The following is a 22435-nucleotide window of genomic DNA, read 5'->3' on the forward strand; positions in this document are numbered from 1 at the left end:
ACTCAAACTAAAAGATTTCATTTACTGAGTTTAACAGAGAAGAGCACTGGACTTTCACTGTCACTCACCTTGTAGGTCTTGTGCATTGGTGATGTGGATTTTGGAATGGACCACAGCTAAACTGTTACAAATGGAATACCCATATTGTTTTAAGGTTTCCAATTTCCAAAAAATAGAAGATATAAATAACCCCCATCAAAAAAAAAAATCTTATATGCCTCACAATAAATAGCAAACACTTCTGATGATCAGATTTTTAGGTTTTATTATGTTTTATATCAGTTCTAGGGAAAGGGGGTGATTTGAACTTTGAAATTTATATTTTTTTTTACTGTTTAAAACTTTTTTTTTTGTACTTTTTTAGGCCCTCTAGGGTACATTTAACCTAGATGGTCTGATCGTTCCTACCAAATAATGCAATGCTACTGTATTGCAGTATATGGCATTTTTGCACAGTATTCATTACATTGAGCCACTGGCTCATTGTAACGAATGTGCAGAAACCAGACAGCCTCAGCCTCATTCGGGGGAGTGACCAAGATGGCCGTCTTTTAAATGTCTTTTAAATGCAAGCACAGACCATGGGTATCAGCGGTGGTGGTTTGCTGCAATATGCAACAAATTCCACCATTGTATGAAGAGGGCTCAGCCAGTGAGCTCTCTTCATACACCCACGCACCCACAGAGCGTTAAGGGGTTAAAGCTTAAAGGGGTTGTCCAGAGATTGAAGAACATGACTTCTTTCTAATAAAAAACGTTTCTCTCTTGACCATGGGTATTGTAAGTTATTGCTCCATTAATTACTATACAGCTGCAATACCAGCACAATCCATGGGCAGGTGTGGTGCTTTTTTTAAAAAGAGCAGCCATGTTTTTCACCTTTTAAGTGGTGTTCACTGGAGCGTCACGACTGCTTCAAACTGCTGATTGTTTGGAAGTTAGATGTCAGACTTAACCCGTCACGACTGTCCACTGATGAAAGAAGTCAACGGGCGCGGGTCCTCAGTCGTCTCTGCAGTTGTCTCCTGCTCTTGTACTAATCGCTGGAGCAAGTCCAGGTCTTGGCTGTCAGAGAGGCTGGAGACCCAAGTTAGAAGCTGTTTATTACTGCTTCTTCCTTCTCTGATCCTCACAACACCATTGTGAAGCAGTGCGATGCAGAGTGGAGGAGAGCCGGCACTGCCACCAGCTCTACACACCCGGCTGTCAATGATCACCGGGTCTGTTGGGGTAATTTTAGCTGCTGGGTCAGATCACACCCAGTTCAGCTCTGATCAAACATCTGCCACCACAGGGGATTGTTTCCCTTTGTACCTGGGGTTTTTACAAAATGTGAAAATGTCACCTAAGGATGACCCCATGTTGGACATATAAAGTTTAAAACACCCACAAACATGTCACATATTAATAAATATTTCAAAATACACATAAATATTCCCCAATAATATAAAAAAATCCCTGTTACACTATAAAATACTTTGCCATAGTTACCCAGTTTGCCCCTGACTATACATATTATTGTATATCAAAATGACCATCACACACTAAGGAATTGCATATGCAATTGAGTAATACTTAATAGAAGTTTGCGCTGGGTACCTCCTGTGAAAAAAAACAAGGTGCCACTTTCTGGCCCCCACTCACATATATATTTCAGAGATATTCATCCTTGTCCTGCAACAGCTGAACCATCCCTTAAAAAAACAAGGGCCAAAGGTTAACCTGGACTAAAGCATGTTGCTATTAATTTCATTAATAAAATTATATCCCAATTAAGTATGGAATTCTGATGGTAGGAATTAGGATGACAGGTCCTTGCCCATTTTCAGGAGAACTATAAACTGTTAGCTCACATATTAGAATACAGGTAGGTAAGGTTCCTGCAAATTGGGTATTGAGAGCTTGACAACCGCCACAGCAGGAAACTGTCCTTGTATGTGACGGGCCTCACTACAGTGATAGCTATATCGAATACTGTAGAATTAGTAGAGCAGAGCATTTATATTTATGGGATTGGAACACATGGTATAGTCTCGAGAGACAAAATGAGGGATACTCTGCATGGGACAAGCACGAGTTAAAAAAAATAGATGATCCATGACTCTGGGATGGATAGGGTGGGGGTTGTGTTTTTTGCTGTTTTGGATTTGTAAATTGTGTGAATCAATCCTGGTATCATGGGAAACAAGAAGATATGGTTGGGCATCTGATAGTCCAAGCATGACTACATATTTATGCAATGTGCTTGATTAATGCCTTTAATGAAAAGGTAAAACGTGGCACATTAATGATGGAATAAAAAGCTCTTCACTTTAACAACTTGGGAGTGCTGCTTCTTCACTGATTGCTGCTATCTACTGGAGTTTTCGTCAGACCTTTTGAAGACCTGCACCCAACTTCCTTCTACACGTTGCTTCTGCAAAATTCTTCCTCCTTACCTGTTTATGCAATGTAGAGCATAGCAGCTTGACTTCAAGTGTCTTTTTATAAAAATCAATAAAAATGTATCTGATTTAAATAAATTTAAAAAAGATGATCCAGACATGTCCATTTTAATAAATACTTATATTCCCCATAACATTACATGTCTGGGGAGGTAGCATGACATCTTTAGGTTAATATAAGAACATACTAGGAAATTGAGTGGTGTTTTTACTCTAATTGGCTCAATTATTGTTTATGACATACCTGCGTTTATAACACATAGATTTGGATCTATTGCCAAAACAGAGAATAAACTTTACATTAAATTACCAACTGCTGGTTGCCAGTGGAACATGATCCTGGTCTTTTTATTGTGCACCATAACAAACTGGACGTCCAGCCTTTTGCCAAGGAAAAAAATACACTGGTACATTGCGTAAGCACACGGGTACTGTAAATACTTTTTATGAGCAAAAGTTTAATTTCCTTTAAATCTCACTTGCCAATAAAACTTTGCTTTCTAGTTGGTATTAAATTTCAAAGGTACATTTTAAACAATTGGCACCATTTAAGTTAGGTTTTTTTTTTTGCAGTTATTGTCTGTGCAATGATATAATATATTTGCCACTTTTCTCGTGCTACTTGAACTATGCAGATCTGTTTTCTCTGGGTTTTGCATAGGCTTGTCATAGGCGCACTGTCAGAGTTCATTTATTTTAGTGGACACAGCATTAATTGTATTTATTAAGATACAAATACAGCCATGAACCATATCACCAAATATTCTGTAAAAATCTCAGTAGCTGTTATTTTTTAATGTAGTGGTAAGGATCATTGATTCTGGGATGAGTAAAAGTCGCTAAAGCTAAAGTTTAAACCCACAAAAAAACTACTGTAGCAAAATCTAAAAGGTGTCAGAGCCCATATGCAGTAAAACAAACTAGAGGACAATTTTCGGCATTGGTTTTAATGTCACGACTGATCAGTATATACGGGAACACTGCAATAAATCCAGTTGCCTTGACTATAAATATTCTGTGACAAATTTTGGTAACGATAATGGTCAAAAATCTTATTGCAAAGTTGGTTTCATAGAAAGTGAGTTATCATTGTTATTTTTCTTGTCTCTTGGTCTCACATTTGTAAGTTGCTGTACATACACGTTACTACCACTGTGCAAACCACAGGGGGCTCCCATGGGGCCCAAGGTACCAAGGGGGCCATTCTTGTAAGAAATTTTGGTACATGTGAGACTGGCAACTTAATAACTATTATTGACACAATCTCTTGATGTCTATACATGCTACTTTCTCAAAGATGTGCAACAGGGAAAGATGAAGTGTCAGATGATGATAGCCCAAATTGTTTATAATAATGACACTTCAATTTCCATTTATTGATGCAATGTTGAAAATTGCACCAACTGGATGTTTTGCGCTTTGCTCTTAGTACTTAACAGTTCAGTTCAGAAATACAGTGAAAAAATACATGGTTCTCTGAAGTATTCCAATATTCATCTGCTTAAAAAACAATATCTGTATTTTACTGGACTTTGCCAGCTGCTGTAATAACGGTCAAAAAGTGTATTCCTACTTGTTCTTATTTCTAAAGCTGGGGTGGTCTTCAATGTCTGTCTTCTATACTAGTGTTTCCCTTTGTATAACCTTTTGCATTTTATGTTTATAAACTGACATTCCAATTGATTTTACTTGGCCCTCTGCCTAGATTGAATATTGAAGCAGCAAATTAGGAATGCCTAAGAAGTTTTAGAGAGAAAAGACGTGAAAGTGGAGCTTGCGACTCTGGCAATTGAAGCTTCTTAGCTTACTCAAATGATAAACGAGATGCCATGGCTATTGAAAGGGGGAGTGAGGCTTCAGAGAAATATTTGGGAATAAAAGAAATTGCTCTGAGGTGGAGAACTAGTGGTATTCTGCCAAACATTAAGTCCTTGGCGGGATCGTTCTAACAATATCTTTTATCTTTATTTCAGGGGCAAACTTTGTAACCCGAAAAATTAGCCGTTCAGTAGCTAAGATTCACCTCGGACAGATGGAGTGTTTCAGCCTTGGAAATCTGGATGCCAAGAGAGATTGGGGTCATGCCAAGGACTACGTTGAGGTAGGCCAGAATCCTTTCATAAAATAGTGATTTTCTTAGACTCGATTTGCTAAAATAAATCTGTCTGACCTACAAGGGGTAACTATTTTTTTCTGTGGCAGAAAGCTGTCCCAGTTGCTCTGTCAAATTCTTCTTGGCACTTCCTCTGTTTAGCTGCTAGCAAAGGTTTTACCTTTCCCTCGGGTTAATCTCCATTTACCTTGCTTTTCCTGTTCACCATGGGAAACCGTATAGGACGACTGTAGGCCTTAGTGGGCTAGCATAGGACCTTGAATGATGTCCCAAGCATGTGACCAAATAGCAATGGGACAGGCACTACCAGTGTCAATGCATGAAGTATGGTCCACGTATCCCAAGTATGAACAATATCGTCAAAACAAGAGGAAAAAGAGAGGATACGTATAGTGGACTAGAGTAAATTCACAAATTTTATTAATACATATACATATATAAATCACAACAAGACCACAAATACAAATAAAAACACTAAAACCTGCACCGATAAAGGTGCACTGAACCTCCCAGGACCAACGTGTCCTGGGCTCGCTGATCCAACTGGCCAATAAGCATACAATGTAAGGTGGTGGTTGCTAGATAAGACTAGGCAACTAATAGGCTGTAAACAAACATATAGGGTATAAAGTGAAAGGTGCAGCACATGTATATGTATTAATAAAATTTGTGAGTTTACTCTAGTCCACTATACGTATCCTCTCTTTTTCCTCTTGTTTTGACGATATTGTCCCAAGCATGTGACTCATCACATGCTTCAAGTCGGCCAATTCTAAACATGCTGCCTGATTCATATGAATGCCAGTGTGTTGGCCACAGTGCCCTTAACTCAAATCACAACAAGGAAGTGCCATCCACTACAGGTATATATGATTTTATAAGAAGGGCTGATACCAGAAGGCTATATCTAAGGCTAGGAATAATCCATCAGCATAATACAGGTATTGTTACAATTGTTGTCAAAGGCGTTCTCTAGCTGTGCTACAATTATAACTTTACAGTTATGATTTAAGGTTCAGCCCCATTTTTTTGTAATCAGATCTGCATTGTTTTCTATGGTTATAACTTTTGAAGACTTTAACTTACTGTTTTTGAATTAAGACATCGTCTCCCCCCCCCTCCATTTACAAAATTGCCTTTTTTCAGACTTTATGCTTTGTTTTCATGATTTGAAAAATGTCTTGGTATTTGATTAAGACGTCAGACGGCTTACAAATCGAACATCGGTTTATTGTGGTTTCAAGGAGACTTCAAATAGACTTGAGTTTTGAAATATGAGAAAAACCCCTACGAATCACCCCATTTTCAAATCTGCACCCCTCCAACCTTTAAAAACAGCTTTTAGGTAGATTGTTAACACTCTTTTGAGATCTTCAAAATGGAGGTGAAAATTTGGAGTGGTCTTATTTTGTTGGTAATTTAGCCCTAAAATTTACTATCACAAAATATAAAAAGAGAAAACTCTTAAAATTTTTAGTTTTGCAGTTTCTCCTGAGTACAGAGACACCCCATATGTGGAAGCTACACATTTGTTTTTCCGTTAATGTCACCATCTGAGGGCTTATATATTGCGAGAGTGAGATGCATTTTTTAGTAATACTATTTTGGGCTCTGCCCAATTGATCAAAATGTATTAACTTTTTCGTGAGGGTTGAAATTACTTAAATTCTGTAATTGATTTTTGACATGTTTTCTTCTGATGCTTACTCTATAGCCTAAGTTTTATATTAACTTCATTCTATGGGTCAATACAGCGATACCAGGCGCTGACAGGATCTTATAGGCATTTGCTATGGACAGCCCTAGGGTCTTAGATTAGATCCTGGGACTGCCATAGAAAGGATCAGCACCCCCGTGAATGCTGCAGAGGGTGCCTATCTTTTGGAGGACAAACCACTGCAGGCATTTAAATGCCAGAATGTAACACATGGGATGCCAGCTGAAAGTTTCTGCTGACACCTCGTGTCCTGGCTCATCACCAGAGCTGAATCGGTATCAGCACAGTGACATACAAGTGCTGCACATAGCGGTACATATATGCCAAGGAGTTAAAAGATGGGCATTTTTTTTCAAAAACAAAGAAAATACTTTTGACTTCCCTATCCTGCTAGAATGTAACCCCTTTACTTAAAATCTCATTTCCTTAATATAATAACGTGGCTATATATCTCAAGTAGAGGTCCGTTTTATTTCTTATCAAGTTCTTAAGTTGTTCTTTAGAGGATATGAGACTGTTCAGCAATTATTAGCATTCTTATAGGGGTATTTCTATTTCAGCCGATCAATGTCATTGTTTTAATATAAAAACTGCAAGGAATTGATACAGAAGGTAAATTAGAAAACTGTCTAATTTTTCATCATACAAACAATAACATTATTTTGCCAAAATGGGAATACCCCGTTAACAACCTTGGTGAATTTGAGGCAGTTAATCGACTGATTTACATCAGTAAACTTGTAAATTGCAAGCATTACGCCTCTTGCAATGGGAAGAAATGTATTTGTCTAATATTGGATATGATCTCCTAGAAATAAAATGTATTACTTAGGTCTCTGTAGTAGCAGAACTGCGGCATAACACAGTATTCAATTAATCTCAGTGGAGTGTTTCTATTCACCAATGCATCATAGGAAAAGACTGCAGAGCAGTATTTTGGTCAGTATGTTACATCAGTATTTGTAAATAAAAGCCAGGAGTGAATCTTTCAATCTTGAATGTATTTTGCATAAAAGATGTATTTTTGAGTTTGGCCTCCAAACAATGTTAAATACTAACTTGAATACTGCCTTATGATACTGGCCTTAGCGTGCATTACAGAATAATTAAACTTTTTGGATTTTTGTGATGCCTATATTAATAGAATGATCCCTGAACTATGGCAAAAATCATTAACCATAAACATTAGAAAATTAAACACACAAATCTGTTTTCCTGTGGCAGCAATCTATTTGTAGGTCATTTTCATATTATAATTGCCCTTAAAGGGGTTTTCCAAGGATAGGTCATCAATATCAAATTGGTGGATGTCTAACACCCAGTATTCCTACGGATCAGCTGTTTTCAGAGAAAGAAATAGAAAGCTGAAGCTCTGTACTCACTGCAGTGGCTGAATTGAGTCATTGCAGCTTAGCTTGTAATAATAATAATTTATTTATTTATATAGCGCGCACAGATTACGTAGCGCTGCACAAAGCTTGCCAAATTGGTCCCTGTCCCCAATGGGGTTCACAATCTAATGAACCTACCAGTATGTTTTGGAGTGAGAGAGTGTGCCAGTTTTGTGTTGTGACTTCACCGCAATACAAGACCCTGCACCTAAGAGAGCATTCTGCTGCCGATTCACACCTGGGACCACATACACTCACCGGCCACTTTATTAGGTACACCATGCTAGTAACGGGTTGGACCCCCTTTTGCCTTCAGAACTGCCTCAATTCTTCGTGGCATAGATTCAACAAGGTGCTGGAAGCATTCCTCAGAGATTTTGGTCCATATTGACATGATGGCATCACACAGTTACCGCAGATTTGTCGGTTGCACATCCATGATGCGAATCTCCCGTTCCACCACATCCCAAAGATGCTCTATTGGATTGAGATCTGGTGACTGTGGAGGCCATTTGAGTACAGTGAACTCATTGTCATGTTCAAGAAACCAGTCTGAGATGGTTCCAGCTTTATGACATGGCGCATTATCCTGCTGAAAGTAGCCAGCAGATGTTGGGTACATTGTGGTCATAAAGGGATGGACATGGTCAGCAACAATACTCAGGTAGGCTGTGGCGTTGCAACGATGCTCAATTGGTACCAAGGGGCCCAAAGAGTGCCAAGAAAATATTCCCCACACCATGACACCACCACCACCAGCCTGAACCGTTGATACAAGGCAGGATGGATCCATGCTTTCATGTTGTTGACGCCAAATTCTGACCCTACCATCCGAATGTCGCAGCAGAAATCGAGACTCATCAGACCAGGCAACGTTTTTCCAATCTTCTACTGTCCAATTTCGATGAGCTTGTGCAAATTGTAGCCTCAGTTTCCTGTTCTTAGCTGAAAAGAGTGGCACCCGGTGTGGTCTTCTGCTGCTGTAGCCCATCTGCCTCAAAGTTCGACGTACTGTGCGTTCAGAGATGCTCTTCTGCCTACCTTGGTTGTAACAGGTGGCGATTTGAGTCACTGTTGCCTTTCTATCAGCTCGCACCAGTCTGCCCATTCCCCTCTGACCTCTGGCATCAACAAGGCATTTCCGCCCACAGAACTGCCGCTCACTGGATGTTTTTTCTTTTTCGACCATTCTCTGTAAACCCTAGAGATGGTTGTGCGTGAAAATCCCAGTAGATCAGCAGTTTCTGAAATACTCAGACCAACCCTTCTGGCACCAACAACCATGCCACGTTCAAAGGCACTCAAATCACCTTTCTTCCCCATACTGATGCTCGGTTTGAACTGCAGGAGATTGTCTTGACCATGTCGACATGCCTAAATGCACTGTGTTGCCGCCATGTGATTGGCTGATTAGAAATTAAGTGTTAACCAGCAGTTGGACAGGTGTACCTAATAAAGTGGCCGTTGAGTGTATATGTTGAAAGTCCGACATAATTCTGGCGCACGCTTGTTAAACTGAGTGAACCAAAACAACTAGTGCACTGTTTAATCTCAATTGGCGCTTGCAGAGAGCGCCAGATTATTAAAGACTGTATGCCAGTCTTCAATAATGTGGCACACTCTGCGCATTAGTGAGGCAAACTGTACATAGTGCACACTATATTGATAAAACTGGACCATTGTCTCTAGTTACCTGTCAACACTCCTCCCATGCTGAGAAGATGAAGCATCATTTGATTCTGACCTGTGTAGTGATTGACATGGCCGATCTGTGGAACTGATTAGATTATTTTATCACCATCATGGAGGACTTGCAGATATTTTCTGTGATTATGCATCTTGATAGATGGTTATTTGTAGAAGAAGAAAAGTCTTCTGCATTCATAAAATTCTTTACACTTAAATTCCTAAAATGTTCCTACCACCTAGTGAAGAGTTAAATGAGCTCATCTACTTGAGAGTATGTGAAAAGTCCACTTGTTAGGGCAGATTATTATTTTTTTATCTAATGGATTATGTACACAGACATTACAACTCCACACAGTTTACCAGTTACCAGTACAGCACCTAGAAACTATTGTGCCTTTATATGACTTTGTTCATTTCATCATCTCGTTATGTCGTTGTTATCCATTTGCTGGATCCATTTACGGTAAATTTGGTCCCAGTTTGACTTTATGAGTAACTAATGTGTAACTTTTGTCACAAATGACTTATACTAAACATAAGAAAAGAGCTGTGACTTCTATTGTTGTGCAATACCTTTAAAATTTTTTGCAGTGTTTTTTTGTGACACATAATACTTAAAAATTTATGATTGTTAAAGGACCTTTTCAAATTTTTTTTTGGGGAGGGGGGTCGTTAAAGGTTTTTTTTTTTTTTTAAAGTATAATTTATGTGTGCGTTTTTCCAGTTTTCAAATTAACTCAAAATACCCATCCTATATTAATTCCTATTGTGTGGTAGTCTTTTTCATTTATAATATGTATAGCCTCCGGCAAACAGTGCGACTGTGACAATGTTTTTTTTTTTACAGTGTAGATAGAGAATTTTTTTATTTTATTGGAGAATATTAATGTTTATTTATAAATAATATTTTGTGTGTGTCTGTGTTTCTTACTTTACACGTCCCCGTGTTCATGTGCACAAGCCTATAGCCAGAGATAAGAGGAGTAAGCAAGGCACTTTTGCTCTGTGCCAGATAAACTGCTGCATAAAGGACCAGACAGCTAAAATCCAATTGGTGGCTGCCTCCTAAGAGTAGTTTAGAAGCTACAATTTAGTACGTGCCCCAAGTTCATGCAGTTGTTCTATGTTTTTAGCTGTTTTACTTAGAAAAGATGTATTCCTATGACTTGACTTTGTGGTCAGGCTACTGTATGTGTCTCTACTCACTCAACAATCCACTGCTGTATGTCGTAGATATGGCATTTACACAGCTTGTCTGGAGGTGTGGCTGAAAATCCCAGTTTCTTTGTCCTTTGATGGACACATAAAAATGTCACTCACTTCACAGAAAGATGGACTCTCAGGAATCCTCCCTGGACAGAACTGCTCACACGTTGACTAATTTTGATTATGTCTTTCATTGCTGCACATGTTTTCATTGCATCTTTAAGCTGTGAAAATAAACAATCAGCAGCTGTTGAAGTGCTCCCTTCTTCCCTCAGTTATAGAAATCAGATCCCAGTTAATCACTCTGTGAAACCTTAGCCAGACATAATCACTATAGTAATAAACCCATTGGTAAACAGATATCCTACCCCACTAATGGTTTGAGGGGCACAAGTGCAAGGTTTATTGTTTCCCAATATTTCAATGAATATTATATTGACAAACCAAGATTTTCTAACACTCTTAAGTTACATACTTTATCGACATTTTACTATTTTGCTAGTACAGTAAAACCATAGACCAGTACCTAGCTAGTTTTCCCATTCCCTCTTGTTTACATGGTATCATTTCAACTTTGCATATCTTTGTGTTACTCTGGTTGTTAAATATACATAAGGCAGAGTATCCCCATTATTATTTATCTCTAGACAAAACTGCCACTAAGAATCTCCAATATCCCTAAATGAAATTTATTTTATTACATATATACTTGAGTATAAGCCGAGGTAACTTATTTTACCACAAAAAAATGGGAAAGCATATTGATTAACCCCTTATCACCGACACTAGTTTTCAGCTCAATGACCAGACTCGATTTTTCAAATCTGACATGTCTCACGATAATTGGTTATAACTTCGGAACGCTTTAACATATCCCGGTGATTTTGAGAATGTTTTCTCGTGACACATTGTACTTCATGTTAGTTATAAAATTTAAGTGATACGTTTTGCGATTCGTTCTGAAAAAAAGTGAAAATTTGGCAAAAGTTTGTAAAAATTCTTCATTTTCCAAGTTTGAAATGTTCTGCTTTCCAGACAGGAAGTAAAACTACCCAAAAAGCTTGATAACTTACACTTACGGAATGTCTGCTTTATGTTGGGATGATATTTTATGCGTTCTCTCCCTTTTCTAGGATGTTATGAGGCGCAGAACTTTAGGTGCAATTTTTCTCATTTTCATGAAAATCCCCAAAACTCACATTTTGAAGGACAACTCAGCTTCCAAGTGACTTTGAAAGGCCTAAATAATAGTAAAACCCCTTAAATTACCCCACTATAGAAACTTCACCCCTCAACGTATGTAAAACAACTTCTATTAAGTCTATTAACCCTTTAAGTGTTTCACATGGGTTAAAACAATATGGACCTGCGATTTAGAAACTATGGAATTTTTTTGGAAAATACATTCATTTAGGCCAAACTGACAGTTTCAGAATAAATTAAATGATGAAACGCACTGCAACGCTTGATGCCCAATTCCTCCCGAGTGTAGAGATACCTCATATGTGGTGGTAAACTTCTGTACGGGCGCACGGCCGAGTATAGAATGAATGGAGGCGCCATTCACTGCAGATTTGTATTGTCACATTGTACAACCTATACATTTTTATTTTTTTTGGTAATGCGAACATATGAGGGCTTATTTTTTACGGAATGAGATACAATGTATAGATAATTCATTTAGGTGATCTATAGCTTATTCATGAGATTTTATTAACTATTTCAAGGGGGACACAAACAAAATCATCAATTTTTATTTTGGATTTTTAGCAATTTTTTTCCCCCGCTCACCGTAATGTAAAAATAATATTTTATCTTTCTTCCCTGGTTCACTACGATTGCGGTGATACCTCATTTATATAGTTTTTAAAATCTTTGCTCAATTTTCCTGAGCAAAACCAATATTGGAGAATATCGCATTGTTTTTACTATTGACAACTTTTTATTGCCATAACTTCTGTATTTTTATGTTGTCAGACCTGGTTGAGGGCTTATTTTTTGCGAAAAGAGTTGTTCTTTTCAGTCGTATCATATTAGGGAACATAGCTTTTTTTTATCACTTTTTAGAACATTTTTTGTGATGGTGTTTGATGAAAAATTGTATATTACGGGAAGTTTTTCGTAGTTTTTTTTTTCATCGTTCACCGAGCGGGTTCAATATTGATTTAGATTTATTGTACAGATTAATACGGACACGGTGATAATAATAATAATAATAATAATAATAATAATTCTTTATTTATATACCAAATATGTAAATTTTTTGTGTGTTTTTGTGTTTTATATACTGTATTTGCATTATGTGTTACTGGGGAGATTATGGGACTTTATTTTATTTATTTATTTAATTATTATTATAAAATGATTTAATCTTTTTTTTTTACTTTCACATATTTTCCACATTTTGGCTTGAATAAACGATCATCCGATCACTTATTCAAGCCTCTACACTGCAATACACTTGTATTGCAGTGTAAAGTGTAAGTAACTGAGCATGCCGCGCATGCTCAGTTACTTACAGCCGGGTCCTGGCAGGAAGGCAGGACCCGGCGAGAAGAGGAGCCGACAGGAGGGATCGGATCCCCCGGTAAGCACACCGGGGGGGTCCGATCCACGGGGAACACACTTGCATGACCGCGGCGTGTAAGGGATTAAACACCCGGGATCGGAGTTTTTCCGATCCCGGGTGTTAGTGCCGGGTCTGGGCTGTGATATCACAGCCCGACACCGGCACTATACTGACCCGATGTCCCGAAATCTTCTTCTGTCGCGGCGCCGTAGAAAGGCGTCGCGTCAGAAGAAGTACCCTTAATGACCGACGTAGAATCCCGATAGGGCGGTCATTAAGGGGTTAAAGAATAAGCCTAGGGTGGAAAATGCAACTGCTACTCTCTCCAGTTGTCTCCCCTCATCAATAAAATGTCCAGTAGTCTCCACTCATGAATGAAATGTCCACAGCAGCCGCACGATGAATGCCACAGTACAGCAAGAAATACCACCCCAGAGACGAAATGCTGCATTCAGAGAAGACAATAATTGTGCAGACTCCAGAGCATATAAAGGATCCAAGAGTAGTCAACAATAGTACTGGAGAACCCTCCAGGGGTAGTCAACAATAATATTGGAGGAGAGCCCCCCCCCCAGAGCAGACAAATATAAATACTGGAGAGCCCTATCCCCCCCACCCCCCGTGAGAAAAAATGCAAATAATGGAGAGCCCATCCCCCAGTGCCCCTACTTTCCTGCTCTCTGCACCACTTTTCACCTCCATGTGCCGCTCTGTGTCCCACTCTGGTTGTATACTTGGACACGCTATGGTCACGGTGCTTGGTATTGGAACCAGAGGACGGGCCTACAGCCTGGCAGGTCTCCAGCAGGTGGTGTGTACAAGAAAAGTAGAGGTACAGGCTGATAAAAGCGGTTTCTCCCTGGGGCAACCCCAGAGGTGTCTGTGGGAATCCCTGGGGGATGGAGGATAGGGAGCCTGTGATGGTGAAGCAGCCTTTTCCAAAAATGTTGGAATGTTGGGCAAATCAACTCACGGTTCTTTATTTGAACTGGAAAAGTAGGCAATGGCCTAACATCAACAGCAGCAGGTTGAGCAGGCTGGAAAGCTGGTAGAAGATGGCTGGTCCGCAGGAAGGTGTCACAGCCTGGTAGTTGCTTCAGGCTGGGCTGGTAGATGGAGCCGAGTCCAGACAGTGAACCTCTGCTGTAGCCTAGTCTGACTATAGTTGTCAGGCAGCTGGCCTGGGACACCTCTGCTTCCTAGTTTCTAGAATGCTGACTAAACCCTCAGACCATGTGCTCAAGGGGTTCTTCTGCTCCAATCAGCTTCCAGCTTGCTTAATAACACATCATATTATTGGTTACAGACAATTGATATGTAATTGATATGAGTTGCGCAGGCTCTTTAGGCCGTTCCTGACAAGGAGTGTGTGTTATTCTCAACAACTACCAACCCTATGCATTGGCAGGGCTGTTGCAGATGCGGACTGCAACTCATGGCTTGACAAGGCCAGATGGGTGCAGATTTAGTAGATATGAATGTGAGTTGCACTTTATAAACATGCTTGCATATGACCTTCACACTGAAGTTTCAGCACAATTGTGATAGTCCCATTGTTTTATTGCTATATGTGGAAACTGAACAAACCATTGATGTTGCAATGAATAACATTAAAGGGAATCTGACTAGTGGTATAGGGTCCCAAATCCCCAAGTAGCACTCCCTGTGACTGCTCCTTGGAGCTAGTGAAGCTGGAGTTGTACATCCCATAGGGACCTGTAGAGGGTTTATTCTCCCAAAGCGACTTGACAGGTTCTTCTTTAAATTCACAACTGATTAAACTAAGGAAAACATGCTGTAGCTCTAATGTGATGAGCATTTCTTGACCTTATTTTTTACATTATTACCATATATATTATAATATAATGCAGCTTCTTCGGACATTTAAAGAGTGAAGGGAATATCAATCCCCTATATAGTGGGTACTTTTTTTTCTGTCAATATCACACAGTGAGCTAGTGTGCCCTCTGACCTCCAAGGTCCACAGCTTGCAAATTGACATGGCTGGTGGTTGACCTTTTCTGTATGAGCTGGTTATTGTAATACACACACAGTGCTCTTGGGTGGTGTGTATGGAGGTCAAGTTATATGTGTATTTTTGCTATTCCAAGTTAGCCCTGACACCACGACATCTTATCTACGACTACTAGATGTCCAAAAAAACAAATCTTTCTTTTACAACCTTAATTGTGTGTGGTAAAATGTATAAAACTATTGTATTTTCACTGCTAAAAATTACAGTGTGACCATCATATTGTCAAAAATATACCAACTTTTCAGCAGCCCAGTGCCAGGCTGGCTCACAACCCTCTAGACATTCACTTTCTCCCCTGTGGGAATCTTTCAGACTGGTTTCTTTCCTTCTGCTTATTGTCTCTTTACTCAAATGACTTTCATTTTCCACAGTTAAAGGGAAGGGAATTTCTTTACAACTGAGGACTAGATATTTCTTTTCTTTTTGTTTTTATTATTTTTGCATCTCCACAAATGTTGAACACACATAGCAACTTAACCAGGAACGGTTGTATGAAATACCATCGTTTCTGCGTACAGTACCTTTTGAAGGCAATAGCATATTTTTACTCTTTACATTTTTTTTTCTAAAATTTTTTTCCATGATTAGCGTAATTTTGTTTGAGCTACAGTAACTACATTGGTGATATGCTTTGCCATAGGCAGCAATGTTCAGAAGCTGACTCATTTAGGTCTATGATGCATTTTCTAGACTTGCTCTAGGGAAATAAGCTCGAGTATAAGCCGAGCATTTCAGCACAAAAAATGTGCTGAAAAACCCTAACTCTGCTTATACTCAAGTGTGTGTATATGTATATATATATATAAGTGTACTCTCTTTCTGACACCCCCCCCCCCCCACCTCCCGGGAGGTCCTCTTCTGTCCATTGATGCGGAGGCAGGGAGCCAGAGCCGGAACATCGATGAACAGAAGAGGACCTCCTGGGGAGGTGTCATAAGGTGAGTAAACTTTTTTTTTTTCTTATAAACTGGGCAGGGGCTTTATGCTGGGGGCTGCAGGCTGTATACTGGGGGCAGGGGCTGTATACTGGGGGCTGCTGGCTTTATACTAGGGACAGGGGGCTGCTGGCTGTATACTGGGGGACAGGGGGCTGCTGGCTGTATACTGGGGGACAGGGGGCTGCTGGCTGTATACTGGGGGACAGGGGGCTGCTGGCTGTATACTGGGGACAGGGGGCTGCTGGCTGTATACTGGGGGGCAGGGGCTGCTGGCTGTATACTGAAGGGCAGGGGCTCCAGGCTGTGTATACTGGGGTTAGGGGCCGTTTACTGAGGGGCTGCTGGCTGTATACTAAGGTCAAGGGGCTGCTGGCTGTATACTGGGGGACAGGGGCTCCAGGCTGTGTATAATGGGGGCTGCAGGCTGTATACTGGGGGTCAGAGGGCTGCAGGCTGTATACTGTGGAGCAGGGGCTGCAGACTATGTATTCGGTGGGCAGGGGCTGCATGCTATAAACAGGGGGGGTAGGGGCAGATTATATATTCAGGGGGATGGAGACTGTATACTGGGGGGCATGCAATGACTGGCTGTATACTGGGGGCAGGCTGGGACCAATGCATTTCCTACCCTCGGCTTATACTCGAGTCAATTGTCTTTCCAATTTTTTGTGTTAAAATTAAGTACCTTGGTTTATACTCAAGTATATACGGTAGTTGTGACCTCACCTATTGCCAATGGTATTGTAATAATCTTGTTTTCTATAGAGGTGTTATCATTGTAATGCTATCGGTCACGTTTGTCTTGTAAATAAGTTGACTGGTGTAGAGAAATCCCTAACAGAATAAGCAAGTGTCATCCAAATTGACCAAAGTGTTGTCCAAATTGAGAATAGTAGAACATAGTTCTTTTTATTAAATGTAGATGAAAACGTAAAAAAATAAATAAATAAAAATCCTAAATACCGGTAATATATTTAACATAAAAACTTGCATAAAATATCAGTGACCCTTTTATATGAGCCCATTTCCAAAATTCCAATACTTATAGTCTGTCATGTTTTTTTTTAATGTTCTAATTTTTCAACTTTATATAGTAGCTGAACTGTACATTTAAAATCACAAATAGAAAGGCAGATGTTGTTATGCAAAAGAAGTGAATTTTATTTAATGAAATCTAACATAGAAGTAAAAGCAATTAAAATTCCCAATACTAGGGAAGAACACTAGATCCCCCAGTATCCAGCCCCAATATGAAATGCATCAATAGTGTGACTGAAAATAATACACAGATGTAAAGCATGCATATAAAGTGCTTGGTAGAAAGTACTGAGTAAAGGTAAATAAGGGTCACATTACCAAAGAGAGAGTGCCGGGCTGGAAAGACCGGGGGGTCACAGATGCCCGAACTGTACATTTACTGTGTATAATAGTCCGTAAATATAGAAAACTCTGTAAACAAATTATCTTTTGTTATTTCAATGTGTTTGTATTAAATTATTATATGTTTGTGTGTAATATTTACTTGTATGTAAGTGCAAACTTGAAATCGCCAAACTCCAGTGCATATTTAAAATGTCCACTTTCTAGATTGCAAGTGGTATCACTAAGCTATATCATCTATGTTTGAGAATCTGAAAAATTCAGTCTGTCATCTCTTGGTATGTGCCTGGCATGTTGTTCTATGAAGTAAGAAAATAACCAGAAGTCACATGAGTATATCCACTGTAAAAGTATTGCAAAATACAGAATGTTTGCATTGGTATACAATGCTATTGCTGCAGAGTAATCCAGTACTTCTGTAAGGTGGGCTCATCTCACATATATTCTTTATTACTATATTCTCGTTTGTCTCTTATAGGGAATGTCTGACATACTGGCATCATACATTGTAAAATATTTATTAAAATGTGGTTCATAATAAAAACTGCTGCATTATTGATGATTTAATTCTTGTGTGACAAGACCTTGATAACATATCACAATTGTGATTCTTTAGTTGTCTTTCTGTAATGAAATGTATTTAGTCCTTTCATCAAAAATGATACAATGCAGTAGTAAAAATATCCACGTTCTGTGTAAATGTCTGTGTTTCGGTGCTGGGTTCACTTACTTTGAAACTTTTTTTATTTAACTATTTTTGTAGTGCACCTTTATGCATTTGATTTGCCTTGACATCATTATATTGTCATTTTATTCTATACAAAATCTGGAAGTGTTGACCTGGAGAGGATAATCTAGTCCTGGCAGCCTTGTAATCACTAACTTAGATCAGTTTCCTCACTAAGAGAGATGCTCCATCCTCTTTTATTTTGTCCTTCTGATGGGTAAACCAGGATATATTGTTTTCTCTAAGTCACAGCACACTGTTCTTCAATTGCCACATGAAGGCAATCATTCCAGGCTTTACTTGGAAAACTTTCCTTCTCTTACAGTGTTCAATACCTTTGCGCCTTCCCATAATGTGTCTGAATTTTGTCATTTTGGTTTTTGATGGGAGGTCCTACCTTGCGTCACAGACTTCAGCAGCAACAGTGCTTTTTCTGTTCTCTGCTCAACCTCCTCCCCAAAGCTGAAATAAATCAAAGTTGGTTGAGACTCAGTCGTAATAAATCAAGACCTGTCCAAAACTGGAGCCTGCTCAGTCAAAATGTCATTGCTTGGCTTTCACTGAGGATTAATTAAAGGCCTGATATAAAGCCCAGATGTGCTTCAGGAGAGTAGCAGGCTGTTGAGTTCAGGCAATACTGCTTAAAGTCTCCCCATGCATCTGCCCACCCAAGAATATGGAGGAGGACAAGGTAGTTATGATGGTGATGAAGGAGGAAGGGGAAGGGACCCTATATATTCCCAATGTATTTTATGGTGTCTAGCTCTCAGGAAGCAAAGAAAATTTGTCCCACACAGCATTAAAAAGAGTAGGGAAAGAGAAATAATTAAAATACTTGAGTTTAACTCGGGCTTGATTATAATTGTTTAAGTGATCATTTATCAGGCAGTCCCAGCTGTTGACCAATATGACTGCCACTACTTTATATGTTTAATGTGATGTTAAATACTGTGTGTAAAAATGCAGAAGTTCCAAAGGAGTGATATTTTTATTTGTTAACCCAATATATTTGCAGGCTTTCTGAGCACAGAAGCAAACTGCATGCTGATGGTACCACAGTGTTTTTTTTTTTTTTAACTTAAAAGTATTTAACATCCCAGAATAACGTTTTGGCTTACACAGTACTTCCTCACTTTCCACAACTTACTGCTTTATAAGGTTCTAGATGTATTTTAAAGTTGTTTAATGTGTAGTTTAATTATATACCGTATTTTTCGGCATAAAAGGCGCACCGGACTATAAGGCGCACCTCTAATAAATGCCTGCTAAGACATCTAGGTTCATATATAAGGCGCACTGGAGTATAAGGCGCAGGATCAAATGCAGTACCTAAAAATGACCAGCAGGTGGTCAGACCTGTGCACAGTTCAAGCCAGTTACACTTCCTGGGAAACTTGTCTTCAGCGTGTGACAGAGCTCCGATCTCAGAGGTATGGCTGCTGGGGGTTAATGCAGGGTGATGCAGCAGGGGTTAAGCGGTCTCCCCCTGCCCCTTCTCCTTCCCTCCTCAGCCAGGGTGTTATTACTGTGGGGTTCCCTGTGGCTCCTGTTACAGGGCTGTCAGGTATGGGGGATTGGGGGAGGGCAGGATGGGCACAATGTTAGTTGTGGTGCCAGGGCACTTCAGGAGCTAAGGACCCTGTATACTGTGTGGGAAGGTGCAGGAAATTTCTGGGGATGGAGCTATTAAACACTGGTAAATGTACAGTACATCTTGTCTGTAGTACATTTCTGTATAAGTTCATATATAAGGTGCACCGGCCTATAAGGCGCACCTTTGATTTCTGAGAAAATGAAAGGATTTTTGGTGCGCCTTATAGGCCGAAAAATACGGTAATAATTATTTCCAGTAGTTTCAACAACCATATGAGAAATGTCAGTCTCGTACTCCAAATGATCAGAATTCAGAGTCCTCGAAAAAAAAAAAACCAAAGCCCCTCAAAATGTGCCAATAATTTTGGGCTGCAGCTTCTTTCGACCAATTGTTTTACCACTCGCTTAATGTTGCTTCACTCTATTCCCAATTCATGTGGTGCTCACAGTAGACCTAATGTGATCATTACAAATGTAGGCACATTTGTATGTAGGCACAATAAAGCCAGACAGCACAATGTTGCACTCAGAAATGTAGGCAGGTTACTATCATTACGTTCCACCTTATAAACTTAGGGAAGGAATATCTATCCTTCAGCTGCAACTTAACATGGATGCGCTGGCTAAGATAACAAAGGAAACATCTACTGAAAATGAGTATGACCCTCTGTTTACACTTGCTTTCTGTTAAGGATACAGATATTGTTCAAATCGAGAAGAGAGCCCTCTGCTGCACCATTCTTGCCATAATAAAAAGTTATGGAGGCTTGCATCTTGTAAATGAAATACACTACTATACATACAAGGTGTATCAAAAAGGTAGGGATGGTGGAATTTCTTGTGATATACCGTATATACTCGTGTATAAAAATGTGCTGAAAAACCTCACCTAGGGTTATACATGAGTCCATAAAAAAATAAACGCAGATACCTTCTGGCAACCCGATGTTCGGCGCGGCTCCCTGTGGCTCCTTTTCTGTCTTCTCTCTGCTGTAACAGTTGACAGAGACATGGCAATGCACTCTGCCAGCAGATCGCGTGGATGCGTCTCTGCCAGTTATTACAGCAGAGAAAAGGAAGAAGAGGAGCCGTGGGGAAACGAGCATCGGGACCGCCCAAAGGTCAGTATGTAAGTAGATTTTTTTTATGTTCTCGGTAAACTGCGGGCTGGCTGGCTGACTGCTAAAGGGGGTCGGCTAACTGTCTGTTTACTTAAGGGGGCCGGCTGTATGCTACAGGGGGCTGGTTGGCTATATACTACAGGGGGCTGACTTTTTACTACTGAGGGATGACTGGGAGGCTCTGACCAATGTATTTCCCACCCTTGGCTTATACTCAAGTCAGTAAGTTTCTTCTACTGCAAGTGCGGCAGCAAACAACTTTAAAATCTTAAATGTGAACCCCATTTAGATTTTTATTTCCCCAGGAAAAATTATATTGATTCAATCTACGATTCAAGTCCTTTTCATTAATCACTGGAGCTGCAATCGCCAAAAATTAAAATGGGTAAAAAAATTGTTAAACAAATTGTGACAAATAATTTTTTAAAATCTATCCAATGAATATAAAATTGACCCTGACTTTTCACCCCTTAGGGATGAAGTTGGTGGAATCAAATTTTTTTTTATTTATGTACAAACTACATTCAGCGTAACCCTGGAACAATAAAGTGGCTGTAGTAGTTTTCTGTTTTAATGTGAGTAAGAAATCATGCTTAAGAAAGGGGGAGCACCCCCAAAACATAATGGGCGTGAGCTCACGCCATTCCCATCACAGAGACTAGGTCTCCGTCAAACAGTTTGGAGTGAATATTTGCAGTTCATTGGACTTTAAAAAAGCACTATGGATGGACTTTATGCTTTCATGCAGCATCTACGTGTACGGTGTGTTATTAGATGGTAATTTTTTGTGAAATGAGGCGACATTTTCATTGCTACCATTTTGAGGTCTGTGCGACATTTTGATCATTTTTTATTTCATTTTTTATGTTATGTAAAAAGGTGTAAAAGTCACATTTCCGACATTTGGGCGCCATTTCCCGCCTCGGAGGTCACCGCCGCCCGTAACTGTTTTTATATTTTGATAGATCGGGCATTATGGGACGCGGCGATACCTAATATGTTTATGATTTTTACTGTTTATTATGTTTTATATCCGTTCTAGGGAAAGGGGGGTGATTTGAATTTTTAATATTTTATTATTTTTTTTTATTTTTTAAACTTTTCTTTTCTTTTTTTTACACTATTTTTTTGACCATCTAGGGTACATTAACCCTAGATAGTCAGATCGCTTCTACCATATACTGCAATACTTCTGTATTGCAATATATGGCATTTTTGCAGCACATTCATTACAATGAGCCACTGGCTCATTGTAATGAATCTGCAGATGCCAGATAGTCTCGGGTCAAACGAAGACCCGAGGCTACCATGGCAACCGATCGCCGCCCCCCCCCCCCCCCCGATGACGTTCGGGGGTGCGGCGATCGTAATAAAGATGGCGACTTTGCCGGCGGCGTTGAGAGGGTTAATTAGCAGTGGGGGTTTGCTGCAATATGCAACAACCCCCACCTCTGTATGAAAAGGACTCAGCGCGTGAGCCCTTTTCATACACCCCTTATACCTCTGCGCCGT

At 39.7% G+C, this 22435-nt stretch overlaps 1 protein-coding gene across 2 annotated transcripts in view; it reads left to right on the forward strand.

Annotated features, from left to right (window-relative positions):
• Positions 1–22435, forward strand: part of GMDS (GDP-mannose 4,6-dehydratase) — a 458968-nt gene that overhangs the window by 213711 nt on the left and 222822 nt on the right. For both annotated transcript variants that reach the window (XM_072152473.1, XM_072152474.1), the window contains one exon: positions 4418–4545. In XM_072152473.1, the coding sequence (XP_072008574.1) occupies positions 4418–4545 (128 nt within the window). The remainder of the gene's footprint in view (positions 1–4417; positions 4546–22435) is intronic.

This window comes from Engystomops pustulosus, chromosome 5 (assembly GCF_040894005.1).
Source record: "Engystomops pustulosus chromosome 5, aEngPut4.maternal, whole genome shotgun sequence".
Taxonomy (NCBI): Eukaryota; Metazoa; Chordata; class Amphibia; order Anura; family Leptodactylidae; genus Engystomops; species Engystomops pustulosus.